Raw genomic sequence first — 21,071 nt, forward strand, 5'->3', positions numbered from 1 at the left:
TCCATGGCACTTAACAACAACAACAACTCCATGGCACTTAACAACAACAACAAACAGATCTTTAGGAGAAAAACTCAGCGATCTACTTTTGTAAAGAATCGACTTCATGGAACCAAAGAACAACTTGCTAGGCAAAAACCGCTACAAGCGCTACCACAAGGTAGGCAGTTCAAACCTACCAGATGCTCCTTAGTCGCACTTAAGAACAACAACAGCATATTAAATTACAAATAATTTTATGTTTTAATTTACTAACTTTTGTTTTCTTAATACCAAACTATACAACTTTGAAAAGAAGGACTATGGCTTCTTTTTTATGTTTGTTTTAAGCTCTAACACAATGACTGCAATAAAGTTTCAGTATATACTTTTTTGAAGAATAAAAGTGTATCCTCTGATTCCAATTCTCAGTTTGTTTTATTTCTATGTAAATCTTCATGCATTTTTAGTACATGAAATATACATCAAGCATATATTTAATTCTCTTAACCTGATAATATGAAACTGAGTAGAATGAAAGAGTACATTTTGAAAGACAAGTAGGTGGTGTTCATGAATATAGACCAAACAAGGAAAAACTCTGGAGTGAATTTGACAATATCAAAAAATTGTGTTTAAATAAGTTTTTTTTTTTTCTTTTTTTTTTAATAAATTATAAAAACTTGTCCTTATAATCACATTTTGGGGGGAAAAGAAATTCAAAATGCAAGTCTTGTTTTGAGCTCATACAAATAAATAAAAGCAAGTATGTCCATTTTCTTTCTCAACCTATTGGGTAGGTTGAAAAACATCAGTCATCTGTCATTTTGTCATAATGCAGTGGCTTGTGTTTTACTGTGATACTGGAAGCTATGCTACCTCTATTTAAAATAAAAGCAGTGTCACATAATGGTGGACACGTTTCAGGCAAAGCTTCCAGACTAAGACAGACTAGAAAGAAGGAGAGGCAGACTACTGTTCAACGGCTTATTCTTATTGTTGTTAAGTGCTGCTGGGTTGGTTCAGACTCATAGCAAACTCGTATAGGATTTCTGAGGAGCAGCTGTAAAATGTAGTCAGTGGTTCATTCATTTAGTCCTGCTGTATTTATCATGTAAAATATATCATTTTGTAGGTTAGGTTAAAATGCTTCTTGGTGGGGAAAAAAAAAAAAAAAAGCTATGCAATGCAAGACCGTCCTTTGAAACTACGTTATGTCAGTAAATGTATACAAAAAAAACACAAAATATTTAATACTTAAAGGCAAACTTGGAAGGATTTTAAATGTTTCTTACATTATTACATCATTGTCAGACATGAAAGAAGGATGTGTAGGGGAAAAAATGACAGATTTTTGACAAAGTTGGCAAAAAGAAATTAAGCACACACAGAAAAGCAGAAAAAAACAAAAAGATATGAAAAGAATAGAAAAAGAAAAGAAAATGAATAGAAAGAAAAAGAAAATATAAAAGATTAAAGAAATTTAAAGAAAGGAAAAAAATAAAAGAAAATGAACCTAAAGGAGAAAAAAGAAATAATATATTAAAATGACAAGAATAAACTACAAGAAACTAAAACAGAAAAAAGTTGGAAAAGAAAAGAAATAAGTAAAGATAAAGAATAAATGAAGACACAATAAATAAAAAAAGAATAAGAAAGAAGACAAAATTTAATAATTAAATTTTGAAGGAAAATTATAAACAATCAAAGAAAAGATTTTTTTTAAATAGGAAAAAATAGAGAAAAGAAAAATAGGTGAAAAAACTATGATAAAAAAGAAATATAACAGAAAGGAAAGAAATTTTAAAAAAGACAAATGGAAGAAGGAAAGCAAATTTAAAGAAATAAGATGGAAAACCAAAAAAAAGAAAATTAATGCAAAGTAAAATATAAGTAGAAACAAAAAACAACAACAAAAGGGAAAGGAAAAAAGAAATTAAAAATTTGTATTAAAAAAGAGAAAAACAAAAGGTATAAAATAAACTGAAGAAAAAGGATGAAAACAAGAATGATAAAAAAGAAAAGAGAAAGCCTTTCCCTTGAGCTGGCTCTCTGAAGTTGGACTTCTAGCCTCCTAAACTATGTAATAGAACAAATGCCTTTTGTTAAAGCTTCCTACATGGGATATTTCTAATGTAACAGCACTGCTATTGGCCAAACAGTTGTTGTTGTTAAGTGTCCTTGAGTCTGTACCCATAGCGACCCTGTGAGCTTGACCTGCAGACCTTGCAGTTCAAACAGCTTTGCAGTCTGGCACATTAACCCACAACACCACACACCAGGACTCCAAATAGACTAGTCTATAAGGAAAACAATATCACTAGGAGGTATGCACACCTTAGAATAAACAATCATTTGAAATCAAAAGGGCAGAATTTACCCAAAGAAAAAGTTCAGAAGGATTAGGAAAGAAGGAGGAATGTAACAGGAAACACAGGGAGAAAGTGGGAAAAGTGATGTTATACTGTAGGGATTGTAGTCAATGAGATGAAACAAAATATTTATGAATTGTTGAATGGAATACTGATCTGATTGAAAACCTTCACCTAGCTTACAATAAAAAAATTTTATAAAAGAAAGCAAATTAAAGATCTGAATAATTCCATATTCTCACAGTTTCATTATTGTTTTTTTGAGAGATCTGAGCCAAAATATCTCACTCTGAACATGTCAACAATGTGTACTCTTTGTATTTGAGGCGTTTTGTGGCTGGCACAATGCATCACAGTGCCTATTGCTGACTTTGTAGACAAAGGTTAATTCATTATTGCTGTCTAGGCATCTTCAGTTCTCCCTACCACATATCAGTTAGATGGTGGAGTGAGCAATTGGTTAGGACTCAATCCAAAATTGCTCTTTCAGTCAAAGTCTACATCTCACATAGCAAACTTTTTGAGACTCGTGTTCTTTACCAGTAAAAAATAGATAATACTTATGTCAAAGGTTTTTGTGATAATTAGATGCGATTGTTGTTGTTGTGCCATGGAGTCAGTTCCACCTCATAGTGACCCTATATAGGCTTTCCAAGGAGTGACTGGTGGGTTTGAACTGCTGATTTGCAGTTATCAGTTCAGTGATTATCGCAGTGAAAGACTATGAAAGTGTGATAAGATGGTCAACAAAGGCTCTCTAAGGAGGAGCCAATTGAACTGAGAACGGAATATTCAGAAGCAGTTTGCCTTGTGAACACAGTGTTTCATCCAAACCAAAAAGAAAGTGCAAAGGTGCTGAGAAAGCAATAAAGTTGGTTTGGAAAGGAAAATAAAAGAAATAATCATAGCTAGAATTCAGTGCGATAATGTAAATAGGAGGGAGTGATGACCATGAGACCAGAGAGGTTAGTAGACAAAAGCACACCTGCAGGGCTGGGGAGAGGGCAGTAAGGGGGTAAAAGCATCAGGGAAATCTTGGTAAAAAAATATTAGATCTAAAGTAGGTCTTCACAGCTTTGCAGAAGGTGGTGATGTGCTCATCAGGTCCAAGAAATGTGCCTTGAGGAAGAGAGACAACTGGATAAACAGCACAAGATGGAAGAAAAAGAGCTAAAGGAAGCGTAGGGTGCAGGTAGGAAAAGAATTAAAAAGAAAGAGACGTTAAATTTGAAAATGTCTTAGATAAACTCTGTAACAATCAAAAACACATCACTCATGCCTTGCAAGCTAACCTAATGGCACATGTGTCGCAAGTTCTCAATTGTTGCAGAATGAATCAAATTTTTTTTAAGTAGAAATGGTTGAGTATGCACTGTTATTGTCAATTGCCATCCAGTAGTTTCTGGCTCATAGCAACCATACAGTGTTTCCTGATGGATTTGAACTGCACACCTTGTTGTTAGCAGTCCAGTGCTTATTGTACAGCATTACACCAGTACTCCATTTTTTTAATTGCACCTTTTTGGTTTCTTTTAAGAAATCCTAAAGAGTCCAGGTATGATGCTTTAGGATAAGCACTGGACTGCTAACCACAGAGTTAGCAGTTCAAACACACCAATGCTCTTTGGAAACCCTATACAGCACTGCTATGAGTCTCAATACACTTAACATTAACAACAACAATGAGATTAAGACAAGTGTATTACTTAGAGAAACTGTGTTGTTGTTGTTGTTAAGTGCCATCGAGTCGGTTCTGACCCATAGCAACCCTGTATAGGGTTTCCAAGGAGTCGCTGATGAGCAGTTCAAATGGCTTTGCAGTCTGGCACATTAACCCACAACTCCACACCAGGACTCCAGAAACTGCGTAGACAGCCATAAAATTCTTGGTTCCCTATAGACTGTATTCTCAACTCGACCAGCTTCTCACAGAACTTTAGAAACATAAATGAGTGCAATTAAAAAAAAAGTTGCACTTGTTGCTAGGTACCATTGAGTTGGTTCCAACTCACAGAGACCCTATGCACAACAGACCAAAATACTGCCTGATCATCGTCACAATTGTTGTTATGCTTTAGCCCATTGCTTGTTGCCATTGTGCCAATCCATGTCTTTGGGAGTCTTCGTCTTTTTTGCTGTCCTGCCTCTTAACCAGGCATGTTTTATGTCCTGATAATATGCCCAAAGTATAAGAGACGAAGTCTCGACATCTTGGCTTGCAAGGAACATTCTGGTTGAATTTGTCCAACACAGAATTGTTTATTTTTCTGGCAGTGCATGGTACGTTCAATATTCTTTGCAAATATTGTAGCTCAAATGCTTCTATAATCTTTTTTTTTAAGTTTTATTGTGAATTATGTGATAGTTTACATGGGAGAACATTAGTTTTACATTCATCCTATCGTATATTGTTTCATTGCCATGATTACAATCCCCTCCACTCCACTCATTACCAATCAACAAAAGGGTATACCCTATAAGCCTGCTCCCCCACCACCACCCCCTGGTCGTTAGCACACAGTCTCTCTCCCTCCCTGGGTCCTAAATCCTCAGCTGCTCTATCTCTCCACGTCATCATCCCTGCCTCCATCTCGGGGATCGCTGCTTCTCTGGGTAGGGTCCTGCTCTCTGCTCTTCGCCCTTCATAGTTCCAGGGACCTCCGCTCCTAGGCTGCAAAGTTAATCACTCCCCTCCTTGCCACAAAATGTCTACTTTTACATTTACAGCTTTCACAATCAGTCCTGGTAACAATTATTCACCCTTGTATCATAAGAGACCTATCCACATTTCCTTTCATCAGTCTGGCCTAGACAGATTGGATACTACTCAGTGGAGAGTGTACCTTCCTCCACACCCTCTGGATCTAGGTTCCCTTTTGAAAGCTTGTAAGCCAGTCACTTCCAACTTTCACATGCATATGAGGCTGTTGGAAATACCATGGTATGGGTCAGGTGCACCTCAGTCCTCAAACTGTTATCTTTAAAGAAGTCTTGTGTGCATATTTACATAATGAAATATGTTTTTTTTATTTCTTGACTGCAGCTTGCATGAGTGTTGATAGTGGATCCAAGTAAAGTGAAGTCTTTGATGACTTCAATCTTTTCTCCACTTATCATAATGTTATTTATTAGTGCAGTTGTGAAGAATTTTGTTTTCTTTACATTGAAATGGAATCCATATTGAAGGTTGTGGGTTTTGATCTTCATCAGTATGTATTTTAAGAACTCTTCTCTTAGCAAGCAAGGTTGTTATCATTGGCATATTGTTGATTATTAATGAGCCTTTCTCCAATCCTGATGCCACATTCTTCTTCATGTAATACAGCTTCTTAGATTATTTGCTCAGCATACAGATTGAATAAGTATAATGAAAGCATATAGCACTGGCTCACACCATTATAGATTTTAAATCTTTCAGTATCGCCTGGTTCTCTTAACAGCTGCTCCTTGGTCTAAGCATATGTTCTTAATGAGCACAATTAAGTTTCTGAATTACCCACCCATTCTTTACAATGTTATACATAGCTTGTCATGACCCACAGAGTCGAAAACCTTTACATAGTCAACAAAGCTTGGGTAAACATCTTTCTGATATTCTCTGCCTTCAGCCAAGATCCATCTGATGTCAGCAATGATATCCCTAGTTCTACATCTTCTCCGGAATCTAGCTTGAGTTTCTGGAAGTTCCCTGTTGATGTACTCTTGCAACTGTTTTTTAATTATCTCAAGCAAAATTTTAAGTACATGTGATATTAATGATATTGTTCATTGGTTTACACATTCCATTGGGTCACCTTTCTTTGGAATTAGCACAAATATGGATCTTTTCCAACCAGTTGGACAGGAAGCTGTCTTACAAACTTCTTGGCATAGATGAGTGAGCATCTCCAGTGTAGCATCGGTTTGTTGAAATATTTCAGTTTACATTCTATCAATTCCTGGATCCTTATTTTTTGCAAATACCTTCAATGGAGCTTGGACTGCCTCCTTCAGTACCATCAGTTCTTGATGATATGCTACCTCTTGACATAGTTGTATGTCTACCATTGCCTTTTGGTACAGTGATTCTTTTATACCTTCTGTCTTCTTTTGAGGTTTTCTGCATCATTCAATAATTTGCCCATGGAATCCTTCAATATTTCAAGTAGAGACTTGAATCTTTTTCTTTAATTCTTTAAGCTTGAAAAACACTGAGCATGTCCTTTCCTTGTGGTTTTCTAACTCCAGGTCTTTGCATATTTAATTATGATACTTTGTCTTCTTGAGCTGCCCTTTGAAGTGATCTGGTCACCTCTTTTAACTTATTTCTCCTATTCACTTTAGTAACTCTATGCTGTAGAGCAAGTTTCAGAGTCTCTTCTGGCATCCATTTTGGACTCTTTTTTTCTTCCTTGTCTTTTTAATGACCTTTTGTTTTCTCCCAGCTCTTTTGGTCTTCAGTCACTAGTGTCTAATGCATCAAATCTCTTCTTGAAATAGTTGCTAAATTCAATGGGATATGTTCAAGGTTATATTTTGGATCTTGTACACTTCCTTTAATTTTCTTCATCTTCAACCTGAAATTACATATGAGCAGTTGATTGTCTGCTCTACAGTCTGCCCCAGCCTTGTTTTGGATGATGATATGGAGCTTTTACACCATCTCTTCCCACAGATGTAGTCAATTTGATATGTTTATTCTCGCTGGTGAGCTCCAAGCATATAATTGCCTTTCATGTTGTTTAAAAAGGTATTTGCAATGAATAAGTCATTAGCCTTGCAAAATCCTATCATGTAATCTCCAACTTCATTTCTATCACTAAGGTCATATTTTTCAACTACTTATCCTTACTCTTTGTTTCCAAACTTTGCATTCCAATTGATAGTAATTACCAATACATCTTGATTGTATGCTTAATCAATTTCAGACTAAAGAAGTTGGTAAAATTCTTCAACTTCATCATCACTGACTTATGGTAGGAAAATTTGAATAATAGTGGCATTAACTGGTCTTCCTTGTGTTGTTGTTGTTGTTAATTGCCGTCATGTCAATACCAACCCATGGTGACCTTGCTGTTCAAATGACTTTGCAGTCTGACGCAGTCTTCCTTGTAGGCATATTGATATTATCCTATAGCAAACAGCATACTTCAAGACAGATTTTGAGAAATGTTCTTTTTGATGATGAACGCTACACAGTTCATCTTCAACTTGTCATTCACAGCATAGTAATCCATGTAATTGTCCGATTCAAAATGGCTAATATCAGTCCATTTCAGCTCACCACTGCCTATGATATCAATTTTTATGTGTTCCATTTCATTGTTTCCAAGTTCTAACTTTCCTAGATTCATACTTTGTACATTCTATGTTCTGATTATAATGTATGTTTACAGCTATTTCTTCTCATTTTGAGTTTTGCCCCATCAGCAAATGAAGGTCCTGATGGTCCATTGGTGTCATCATGGTAAACTCTACTTCGAGACATCAGCTCTTCCCCACTCATATTTTGAGTACCTTCCAGCCTGAAGGATTCATCTTCTAGCTCTATATCTGACAATATTCTGGTGCTAATCATAATCTTTTCATCTTCCAGCACTATATCTAATAAAATGTTATGCTGCTATTCCTAAGATTATCTGTGGTTAAACATTCAGATGTAGTCCACCTCTAGTTCTTCCTAATCTATCTTAGTCTTGAAGCTCCACTGAAATTGTACACCAAGGGTGACTTTGCTGGCATTCAAAAAAAACTTTGGCAAAACTTCCATCATCACAGCCATCTGCAAGTCACCACATTATGACAAACTGACAGACACGTTGTGGATTTAAAATAATGATGGCAAAGTTTTTTGTACAAAAAAGAAGCAATGAAGAAAATATGATATATGCAAGACCCAATTGCAAAAAGTACAAAGTTTACAAGAAAAGGAGTAATTATGTAAGTTATGTGTTGTTGTTGTTAAGTACCGTGGAGTCGGTTTCAACTCATAGTGACCCTGCACAGGGTTTCCGAGGCTGTAAATCTTTACAGGAGCAGAAAACGTCATCTTTCTCCCACGGAACAGCTGTAAAATACTGCATTATATGCTTTGCACTGTAATGATATACCAGACGTGGCGTTGTAGGATATGTACTGGACTGTTAACAAGGTCAGCAATTCAAACCCAGCAGCCACTCCTTGAAATCCCTCACCACGGTCGCTATGAGTCAGAACTGACTTGATGGCACTCAGTCACAACAAGCATGCTATAATAATGGTCTGTACTCTACCTGTCTACCCATTTGTTGACTATAACTGTGATGCTATTTTTTTAGGATGTAAGTCAAACACCAAAGCCAGTAAAACCAGAATTTAAAGAATAGCCAATAGACAAAGTAACTAAAGAAAAAGGAATATGAGTATAATGATGATGTAATTATAATTAAAATTTATTGTTTATAGTGAAAAAAACTAATTATTTAAGGCCTAGCAAACTGTATTCCTTTTGACTCCTCACTTTTTCAAATAATTTACAGCCTTGTAAGCTAATACCTATTAACATGATTTTGTTAATTGCCATTGAGTCAGTTCTGATTCATAGCGACCAGCTGGTAGGTTTGAACTGCCAACCCTGTGGTTAGCAGTCAAGTGCTGATCCTACTGTGCCACACCAGAACCTTGAATATATCTGAAGTTTTTGCTTTAATACACCAGGAATGAATAACTATGTCCTTCCTTAACACAATAGAGTACTTTATAAATAGATTAACAACTCAAAGCGATTTCTCAGTGATGCAAGTTTTAGACCATCATTTCAATGTACAGCTTTTATTTCAAAAGACAGGATAGAAAAACAGAAATTAATTTTTATATTTATAAATTGAGCGGTTTAAATCTACCAGTCACTCATAGGAGAAAGATGAGGTCTTCTGTTCCCATAAAAGATTTACAGCTTTGAAAACCCAATGTAGGATCATTATGAGTTGGAACCGACTACACAGCACACAACCACCCCCTCCACCACCGCTCTTTATCTTTAGAGTATTAGGAAACTACTGTAGAGTTTTAAGCCCTGCAGTAATACTATCTTACTTCTGCTATTTCTTTGCCTTATCTTTGTTCTTTACCTCTCCCAGTAGGACTGCATTAAGTAGTGGTTTTATCATGCTATCCTCTCATTTATAGTTCTTGACAACCTGCAGTTAATAATCTCATTTTTTATAAAAGGGAAAGAATGGAAATCATACAAAAACAAATTGTCTGGAAGAAACAGAGAGTATGTGAAGAAGGTCCCACTGAGTTGCTGCATGAAAATATGTGGCACATGTTATGGAGCTGTTCGTTATTTTTTTGTAAATAATGACTCATTTATAATAATGAGGGAAATCTATATCACCAGTACTCTTTATTTAAAGCCTAATATTATAATTACAAAAATCAATTAATGGGCAGATATCTCTTAGCATAAAAGTACACTTTGCTATATACCGGATCCACACCTATGCTTCTGATAAAAACAAAAACAAAACTCATTTGGACAGACAGACATATGCAAACAAGCATAAGATTCTAACATCTGACAGTATATCTCTTGATAATTAATACATTCTGTTTCTTTTTAACTAAGACCAAAAGGGATATAATCTAATTTGTCTGGGTCCCCTTCTGGTTTCAACTGCTCATTTTAAAATGACTTCACAATGATAGACTGTTGGTGATCATGTCTTTCCCAGGAGAAGGAGTTGACAGACAGCTGTGCAGAGATGCCATCTTCCCCATTCCTGTGGCCTGTGATGCCCCATGCCCCAAAGACTGTGTTCTCAGCATGTGGTCTGCTTGGTCTTCCTGCTCACACACCTGCTCAGGGAAAACCACAGAAGGGAAACAGATAAGAGCTCGGTCAGTTCTGGCCTATGCAGGTGAAGAAGGTAAGATTACCAGCTTCACAAGGGCCTTGGGTTTTTGTTGTTGTTATTTGGAAGCTGGTGTTCATTTTCTTTGTGTGGTCTGAACAACGTATTCTTCTATGAAAACCTGCTTACCAGAAGCCTAGCAGGCCAAGATATTTTACTATTGCTTGAGGTATCAGGCATTTCAGTTCTGATCCCAAAATTAATGTTGAAAATGGATGGACTTTTGATAAAAAGAATATTTAAAAAGTGAGCTAACTTTGTTGTTTGTTTTCTTTTATTTTTTGCCCTCTTAATAATACAAGTTTTTTTTCTGCTACAAAGTATTAAACCAACTAAAAGGTAAAAAAAAAAAAAAAAATGGCTTCCAAAATTCTAGATGTGAGGTTTCATTGTTTTTTCCATATTTTAGTAGTCATTTCTTAAATTTTGAAATCACACTCTAATGTCTCATAAACTGGCATATAAAGTTAAAAAGTAAAATAAACACTATCATACCAGTATGATTACTGCTTCACTGAACGTTATGTGGATTTTCTACCATTCAAGTTTCTGGATATCAGCTCTTAAGTACAGAATTGTCATATGTAGACTGTTTATTTTTAAAATATGTTGCTACTAAATCACTTCACCCTATCAGGTGAACAAAGCATGTTTTGTCATTTATTCATACCTCACTTGTACCAGCTTTATTGATGAGAAATGCAAGATAATTGTCTCTCAAGCTTATATCCAAATGCTAATTTGGCCTCTGTATGACTGGATGATATAATTTCATATTTAATCTTGTCATTCTGGAAAATAACATAGGAGTAAAGAAAACATAGAAGCAAATCAAGTTCTATCACATTAAGGCATGCTCTTTCTCAGGATAATTGCTGTGTATTATTTTAGTATTATTAAGCTAAGTTGCCCTTCTCTTTATTCACATTTTGCATTAATAAATCATGATTTGTGTTTGTACTAACTATGTGTTTCTCTGTATATCCCCCCAAACTCCCAATTTCAGTTATTTGGATTTTATGGAATTGAGTGTATCTTTTATATTTTTCTTTTTATGACATATTTTAGCAGTAAATTCTGATAGCATTCTTAGTTAATAAAACATGCTATCTGTGTATTTGGAGTCCTGTTGTGTTGCTGTAAAATGAAAACTGAATGGCTAACTTCAAGGTAGTTCAAACCCACCAGTCTTTGCTTAGAAACCCTATATAGGATCGCTGCGAATCAGGACCAACTTGATGGCACCTAACAGAAACAATCTGAACCTAAGACATGAATGAAATTTTTACTTATTAAAATTAAAATTATGCAGATATTTAGATTTCTCTTTAAAGTTCAGAAAAATTTTTTTTTCTTATTGCACTTATATACATTTAATCCCTTGCTATAAAAATGTATCTATTGAGCATACCTACTAGAAAAAAACAGAATCTTTTAGAGAAAAAGCTATATCCTTTTTGTCAAACAATACCTCTAACCTTGTATAGATTGTATTCAGATTTCAAACCTATCAACTCACATTATATCATGGGCTTCATTAAAATAATTAGATCTATGGTCACCCTGCTTCTTGTAAATCTGTTATTCTCTGCAGACACTTGCTGTGTGACTAGTAATGAGTGACTCTTCACCCCGAGTCACATGGTAGAGATTTTGCCATGCTTGCAGAACTCACTGCATCATTATTTCAATAGACATGATGCTTCACACTGAAATATCATGTAATTTATGATTACTCTTTGATATGCATCATCCACTTAGTTTGAATGTGTGGGACTTCTATAATTTTTAATTATGTCTACTAAATGTATTATAAGTAAGCATGCTGGAAAATTATAGATGTTTGTATAGTAAACCATACAGGCAAGGAATTCAAAACATGCTTTTCAATGAAAATATGGTGAACACTCTGTCAATGGTGAATCTGCTGCTATTTGTCACTGTTACTAACATTTACACAAAATGGGATAAGTATGTGAAATGTTTGATGAAGAATTTATAATTCAAAATGTATTTACTTAGTATCATTATTTACTAGACACTAAAACACATTTTCTCTTCTTCAATATAGGTCTTACATAATTATGAGCAATTTTGAAAATGATTTTGGAACTATATTTTCAGAAAGATATAAAATTTGTTTTTCCTGCTAATTGTTGTTGTTGAGTGCTGTCAACTCAGTTTCAACTCATAGCAACCCAGAAGGTTTCTGAGGATCAGCTGGTGGGTTTGAAACATCCACCTTGTAGTTAGCAATTCAATGCTTATCCTACACCATCATACAATATAGAACTTTATAAATTTAGGTTTATAAATGTCCTAATTTTTTTATGTATACAGAAATTCACTTTGGTAATCTTAAAAGAAATGACCACTTTGGGAAAATTATATGTTGAATGTTCAAACATTACACTGGAATATTATCTGGTGAAATAACTTAAGGGCCAGTTTATGTACAAACTACCTGGATTTGCAAAATAAATGCTGAAACCTATACTTTTGCTTATCTTAGTTAGAACCTCATCACTAAGCATTATGCTATAGTTTAGATAGCCTCTTGTATAAGTAAGGATAAACTTGCTTATGCTACAATAACAAACTGCCTGTAAATTCAGTAATTTAAAAGAACAGAGTTTATTTTTTTATGATGGGAAGTTTTGAAACAAGTTTGGGTAACTCTCCGGGGCATGCTGTCCTCCATGAAATGACTCAGCATTGCAATTTCATAAGAACTATTTCCACAATCCTCATTCCAGAGGAAGAGGACAATTGGAGAGTCAAGCATAAGCAATTAACTTTTGACATTCAGAAATGATTTATGTCATTTTATTGTTAAAACAAATCAGATAACAATCTCTAATGGAGTAGAGAATATAATCCTACCAGGAAAAGAGAACCAGCTGCTTATTTTATCCTAGAGTAATTGAGTCTTTTTACTGTGTTTTGTGTGTGTGTTGAATGTTCCAATAGAAATAACCAGGGATCCTTGGAGAAATGACTGATTGCAGATGGCTCAAATAGGAAAAGTATAAGAAGTGCCTAGAGACAAGATAATTGTCTCTCTTTGGTTGTTTAAATTATTATATATTCCTGAGTGTTTCTGTGTATGCCCCCCCCCCAAAAAAAAAAAAGGTAATGGAAGCAAATACTGTTGAACGATGATGCGTGGAGGAGATTGTAATCATTGCAATGAAGCAATGGTGTAAGCTACCACATAACATAGTAACCATGTAAACTATCACTCAATTCACAATAAAACATTTTTTAAAAAGGAAAAAAAATAAAGAAGTGCCTAGAAGATCCTGCGCTAGAAAGTTAGGAAGAAGACAGTATGTCAAAAGGGCATCTAAATCTGCTTGAAGGGTCTCCCGGTGGTCATATATGGGACAATTGTTGTTATTGTTAAGTACCATTGAGTTGGTTCTGACTCACAGAGTTTCCGAGGCTGCACATCTTCTGGGAGCAGAAAACCTCATCTTTCTCCCACAGAGTGGCTGGTGGGCTCCAACCACCAGCCTTATGATTCACAGTCCATTGTTTATCATACAGAGCGTAACAGATAGTAACAGATCATAATCCACTTAATAAAGTGGGAAATGATGAATCTGGATTGACATAATAAATTAATGAATACTTGAATGTTATTATTATATTTACATAGTGTCAAATACTTCCCTAATGGAGAAGTATGACGGATACTACCGTAATCCAGTGATCAAAATTAGCAACAACAGTAATGTGTCCTTGATGTGATGCAGTCAGTGAAAATATAACATCTCTTTTGATGATATTCTCTTCAAAGATTCAGATGCAGAATCTAATTAAGAGGACCACCACCATCTGTCAGTCTGTGGTACTGTAGTATCTTACATGTTGCTCTAAGGCTGGAAGCTAAAAATATTTAAAATACCAATACAGTAACCCATAAAGATAAGGCTTCAGTGGAGCTTTCAGACTAAAACTAGGAAGGCCTGACAAGTTACTTTCAGAAATTAGTCACTGAACACCGTGTAAGTCACAACAGAACATTGCCCAATATGGTCTTGGAAGATAAGTCGCTCAAAATGCACAGTCGCCACAGGAATGGACTCAAGCTTACCAAGAATCATGGACAATGCACAGAACCAGACATAGATCATTCTGTGGTACCTGGGATTGCCATGGGAAGAGACTCTACAGTAATTAATAACAATCAAGTGGAAACATCAGACAAACTTTAGTTGTAAAATACTCCACAAAATAGCAATCCTGTATTCCTCAAGAGTCTAAATTATGAGGAACTATTGTGTGGTGCTGTGGGTTAATGCGCCAGACTGCAAAGCTGTTTGAACTGCAAGGTCGGCAGTTCAAGCTCACCAGCTGCTCCTTGGAAACTCTATACAGGGTCGCTATGGGTCGGAATCAACTCGACGACACTTAAAAACAACAAATTGCAGATGTGGAGTCCTGGTGTGGAACTGTGGGTTAATACGTCAGATTGCAAAGTCGTTTGAACTTCAAGGTCGGTGGTTCAAGCTCACCAGCTGCTCCTTGGAACCCTTATACAAGGTTGCTATGGGTCAGAATCGACTCAACGGCACTTAACAACAACAACAGCAAATTGCAAATGTGGCACTGCAGATTAATGTGCTAGACTACATGCTCTGCATGCATGGTTCAAGCTCACCAGCTGCTCCTTGGAACCCTTATACAGGTCACTATGAGTGGGAACCAATTTAGCAATAATTGCAGATTGGAGGACACTAACAAAACATCACATCTAAATACAATGCTCAATACTGAACTAGATCCTTTTCCTTATAAACAATGTTTTGGACAAATTGATAAACTTGAGTGAGATCTGATGATTAGGTGGCAGTAATGTAGCATTGTTAATTTCCTGATTTTATTTATTGTGTGTGGTTATGTGTAAAGAATGGCCTTGTTTATAGAAAACACATACTAACATGTTGAAGATAATGGGATAACATTTCAACCAATCAATAAAATTTTTTATTAATGATGTACTTTTAATTTTCTATAATTTTGAAGTTGGTTCAAAATTATACACTAAAAATAGAAAAAGAATAATAGAAAAAGATGATGTGATCTGTTAGTATAGCAATCTTGAGAAATATTTTATCACATACTATCTGTGGTTATGAGTCAGGCTGCTAACCTCAAGGTCAGCAGTTCAAAACTACCAGCCATTCCATGGGAGAGAGATGAGGCTTTCTCCCACAAAGATTTACAACCTCAGAAACCCTTTACATGGTCATTATGAGTCAGAACTGACTCCACAGCACACTATCTCCACCACCACCACCTGCAATGCACAAAAATGGCCATAAAGCGCTTCTTATTGAAATACTGTCTTTTGCAACCCAAATCACAAATAGTAGCCAATGGAAATAGTTAATATACTGCATTTCACTCTAAAATTAAATTACACAAGATATAAACTCTCTAAGTTTTAACTACTTCTAGTTAAACAGATGGATAATTTACTTTTTACCATTGTATTATGCCTTGAATATCACTGGTGGCCCAACAGTGAACCACTTGGTTGTTAACTAAAAGACTGGTGTTTTGAACCAACCAAGTGGCTCTTTAGGAGACAGACCTGGTAATTTGCTTCTGTAAATTCCTTCTGTTGTTGTTCAGTGCCTTCCAGTCAATTGTAGACTCTTAGCAACCCTGTATAAGGTTTCCAAGGCTATAAATCTTTACAGCAGCAGAAAGCCTCATCTTTCTCCCATGGAGTGACTGGGGAGTTTGAGCTGCCAACGTTTTGGTAAGTATACCAGTACTTATCCTCCTGAGCACAATGCTCTATGGAGATTACCATCTCGAAAACTCTCTGCCACAGTTCTACTCTCACATGGGGTCACTATGAGTCAAAATCAACTTGATGATATCAAGCAACACGACAGATTAAGATAAAAATCTTTCTTGCATTGTATAAACTTTAAAGACTGGTCCCAAAAGCATTTATAAAATTATGTTAGGAAGTTCAAAAAGGAAATTCTAAAATAATCTTTATATGAGTGTTGTTTTTGTTATTGTTGTTAAGTGTCTTTGAGTTGTTTCTGACTCATAGCAACCCTATATAGGGTTTCCAAGAATTGACTGGTGGGTTTCAACGCCCAACCTTGTGGTTCTACAGTGCCATACCAGGACACATTATATGAATAATAATAGGTTAAACTGAGAATTTTTGCTAGTTTTTCGCTTTCTCAATTTCTTAAAGTCCTATTACCCAACAGAATGCGGAAATCATTGGATAATCTCTTTGATATCCCATGAGAGTAAAGTTTTACTAAAGGTAATACAAAACAGCTGCAAGCATACATTGACAGAGAATTTCCAGAAGTTCAAGCCAGATTCAGAAGAGGCTGTGGAACAAGGGATATCATTGCTGATGTCTAATGGATCTTGGCTGAAAGCAAAGAATAACAGAAAGATGTTTACCTGTGCTTTATTAACTACACAAAGGCTTTTGATTGTGTGGATCATGACAAGCTATGGACAACATTACGAAGTATGAGTATTCTGGAGCACTTAATTGTGCTCATGAGGAATCTGTACATGGACCAAGAGGCAGTTGTTCGAACAGAACATGGGAATACTGAATGGTTTCAAAATTTAAAAGGCATGCGGCAGGGTTATATTCTTTCACCATACTTATTCAAACTGTATGCTGAGCAAATAATCTGAGAAGTTGGGTTATATGAAGCAAAATGTGGCATCAGGATTGGAGGAAGTCTCATTAACAACCTGCGATATGCAGATAATACAACCTTGCTTGCTGAAAGTGAAGAGGACTTAAAACATTTACTGGTAAAGATCAAAGAGCACAGCCTTGGATATGTATTGCATCTCAAAGTAAAGAAAACGAAAGCCATCACCACTGGACCAATAACCAACGTTCTTATCAACAGAGAAAAGTTTGAAATTGTCAAGGACTTCATTCTTCTTGGATCAACTATCAACACTCATGGAAGCAGCAATCAAGAAATCAAGTGATGTATTGCATTAGGCAAATCTGCTGCACAAGACCTTTTTAAAGTGTTGAAGAGCAAAGATATCAGCTTGAAGACTAAGGTGCGCCTGATCCAAGCCATGGTATTTTTAATAACCTCATATGCATATGAAAGCTGGACAGTGAATAAGGAAGACCATAGAAGAATTGACACTTTTGAGTTATGGTGTTGGAGGAGAATATTGAAAGTGCCATGGGCTGCCAAAAGAACCAACAGATCTGTGTTGGAAGAAGTGCAGCCAGAGTGCTCTTTGGAAGCCAGGATGGCCAAACTTTGTCTCTCATACTTCAGACATATTGTCAGGAGAGACGAGTCACTGGAAAAGGATATCATATTTGGTAAGGTGAAGGGTCAGAGAAAAAGAGGAAGATCCCCAGTGAGATGGTTTGGTAAAGTGGCAGCATCAATGGGCTCAAGTGTGGCAACAATTATGAGGTTGGCCCAGGACTGGGCAGTGTTTCGTTCTGTTGTGCATAGGGTCGCTAAGAATTGATACCGACTTGATGGCACCTAACAACAACAACAACATTCACATCTTTAACAAGCTTGATTTAAAAAGGAGAAATGATTATAAAATTTCTTACACTGAATATAACAACTCCTGTTAATTCTCATTATGTAGTTAATTATCCTTATAAAGAAAGAAATGAGAGAATATTTATTTTTGCAAAGTTCAAAATGACCTGGTATTATAATTTCATCAACCAAATTTCAATATGCTTTCACACCTCTTTTATACATGCAGAGAATAGTGACAAATTAAAATAAAATTATGCCAATTTTTATCAAATAGTAAGTTGTCTGAAAAAAAATTATATTTTATACAAGTACAAAATATTAAGGAAGTGAATACTGCTAAATTTGTTCAGCATTTAGATAAACTTAGTATATAGTTTCTATAACTAAATGCTTTAATCCTGAAAGCCACATTCCTAGAGGAATCTGAGGAGTCCTGATCCAATGTATGGATATAGACACACACATAACTCTGATTGCTAAGTAGGTTCTATCACTTACTCATCCTCCCAGTATAGACCTTGGAAGGGAGTTCCACCACACAGGGGACTATGCAGGCTCCACAGTGGAAGTCTAATGATTCCTTCTGTCAGATAGATAGATAGATAGATAGATAGATAGATAGATAGATAGATAGATAGATAGATAGGGCTAAGGAGGAGAGGCAGTATGCTGAGGTAGAGTCTCCTGAGATTCTCTGCAGCTAATGCTCTTCCAATTCACTTCCTCCAAATCCTGCCCTTGCATAGACACATTTTATCCCATGATGGTCTCTGTTAAAAGAATTTGGGCTGCAATAGCAGACAAAGTTTAAACTGTAATTCATAGTACAATAATAGCCTCTTCATAACATCGTCGTGGTCGTCATGATGTGGTGTGGAGTCAGTTCTGACTCATAGCGACCCTGTACAGGGTTTCCGAGACTGTAAATCTTTACAGAAGCAGAAAGATTCATCTGTCTCCCATGGAACAGCTGGTAGTTTCGAACTGCTGACCTTGAGGTTGGAAACCTAATTCATAATCCCAACTAATTTCTTTAATCTTGTTTACAGTTACTTCCCTATATGAACTCTGTGTGGTGGTGGTGGTGTGACATGGAGTTGGTTCTAACTCATAGCCACCCTGCATAGGGTTTCTGAGGCTGTAAGTGTTTACAGGAGCAGAAAGCCTCATCTTTCTCTAACGAAACAGCAGGTAGTTTTGAATTGCTGACCTTGAGGTTAGCAGCCTGACTTGTAAACACTTTGCTACCAGACCATCTTTACACTATGCATAAATATTGCTAATTCCAAGGTCACACCTGTCTGCATGCCTTTCCTTTAATTTTACTCCTACGTAAATAAACGCCTCTCTTCTTTATCCTTCTTCCTAGACTTCTCCTTAAAAACACATCTCACTGCCTTCTACCCAAAGTATGTTCAGTCCCCCAAATGAATTGAATCTTCCACTTGTAAATCCCAGTTATACTAAATATCTTGGAAACCCTATACAGGGGCACTATGGGTCGGAGCCAACTCGATGGCACTTTACAACAATAACAACCTATAACTATACCATTTTGTATAATCCTTAACTCTTTAATCCTTATGAATGTTGTTGCTGTTGTTAAGTGCTATGAGTCAATTCCAACTTGGGTTTCCAAGGAGCATCTAGTGGGTTTGGGCAACTGATCCTGTGGTTCACAGTCCAGTGCTGATCCTACAGCGCCACTCCAGAACGCCATCTTTGAGAATGGTGTTAGTGACTGTGTGCCATGGCGTTGGTTCTGACTCATAACGACCCTGTACAGGGTTTCCGAGGCTGTAAATCTTTACGGCAGCAGAAAGCCTCATCTTTCTCCCATGGAACAGCTGGTAGTTTCAAACTGCTGACCTTGAGGTTCACAGCCCGATTCATAACCACTACACTACCAGAGCTCCTTATCTTTGAGAATAGTCACATCTATTTCTAATGCCTCTAAATATCCTTTGAATCATCTCACACAAACATTGCATATTGTGCTTGATGCATATGAATCTAATTATTGTTATGGAGAAGGTTTTGTTTTGCCGTTGTTTCAACCTATTATCTAAGTTATAAGGAATTAATGTCAGAACAATAAACACCATTATTCTTTACTTATATTTCCAACTCTATCACACAAAAGTTTTATGAACTTGGTTGGAGAAAAGTTACCATTTCATTTCTGAGAGAGAAATGTCACATACCTACCACCATTGATTAAATTCAGACCCACAGCGACCCTATAGGGCCAAGTAGAGCTGAGAGCAGTAATCTTTTTCATGAACAGATTAGCCTCATCTTTTTCCCTCGGAAGGACCGGTGGGTTTGAACTGCTGACCTTTTTGTTAGCAGCCCGATTAATAACCCATTACAACACCAGTACTTCTTGGAGCTTCACATACTTGTTGATATTTCTCTATGGGTGTTTTATGAGCATAGAAGTTTATATTGCAAAATATCTTCAAGATCTTATAAAATTCTTCCCTTTGATGGGATGGTAGAAAATCTAGATAGTTGTCTTAATATTGAGCATGTGTTTTTATATGTAAGGGTTGTTGTGTTAAGTGCCATCGAGTCTGTTCTGATTCATAGTGACCCTGTATAGCATTTCCAAGGAGCGGCTGGTGAGTTTGAACTGCCAACTTTGTAATACAAACCTACTTTTTGGTCCATATATGTAAGGAAGTATTCATTAATATGTTTATTACTAACTGTTTCACAGGTCATCTTTTATAATTTCCCTAGTACTAGAAAATATCCTCAGGTGTCTGATACTATGTCTTCCTATAAATAATAGATAAATTCAATATTACATCTATCAATTTTTCAACCATAAAATTATTCCCTAAGCAAAATTATTATGGTAGAATGACTGAGTATTACTTTAAGACATGCTTTCAAAACTGTCATATCATTGTTAGATTGTGATTAAGAATACATTGGGGCTTATCTGTGCAGGTATTCTGACATCAGATCCAACTGCTGATGCAGCTTTAATGTGGATTGGGACAAGAAAATAAATAGACTTTATGTCTGTAAACTTAACAGCTTTCTAGCAGTTCCTAGACCCATTATGCTGCTGTTGGAGAAGTTTTGGGGGTGTTTTTTTGCCATCACTTTTTGTCTAAAGGCAACCTGTCAATTCCACTGTCAAGAAAAATTTCAAAATTTTAAAATCGTAATTAAAATGCCTTGTTTAAAAGTTGGTTAAGTTTAAAAAAACATACACCTTTTTTTTGTTGATCAGTGATTTTACTATAAATTATAAACAAATGATTATATATATATACATAATATACATAGAG

The 21,071-nt window shown here is 36.0% G+C and overlaps 1 protein-coding gene across 1 annotated transcript in view; it reads left to right on the top strand.

Annotated features, from left to right (window-relative positions):
* The window catches only part of THSD7A (thrombospondin, type I, domain containing 7A), a 306,380-nt gene that overhangs the window by 161,193 nt on the left and 124,116 nt on the right, over positions 1–21,071 (top strand). The window contains exon 8 of the mRNA XM_006834388.1: positions 10,046–10,240. Coding sequence (XP_006834451.1) covers positions 10,046–10,240 — 195 coding nt within the window. The remainder of the gene's footprint in view (positions 1–10,045; positions 10,241–21,071) is intronic.

This window comes from Chrysochloris asiatica, unplaced genomic scaffold (genome assembly GCF_000296735.1).
Source record: "Chrysochloris asiatica unplaced genomic scaffold, ChrAsi1.0 scaffold00010, whole genome shotgun sequence".
Lineage (NCBI taxonomy): Eukaryota > Metazoa > Chordata > Mammalia > Afrosoricida > Chrysochloridae > Chrysochloris > Chrysochloris asiatica.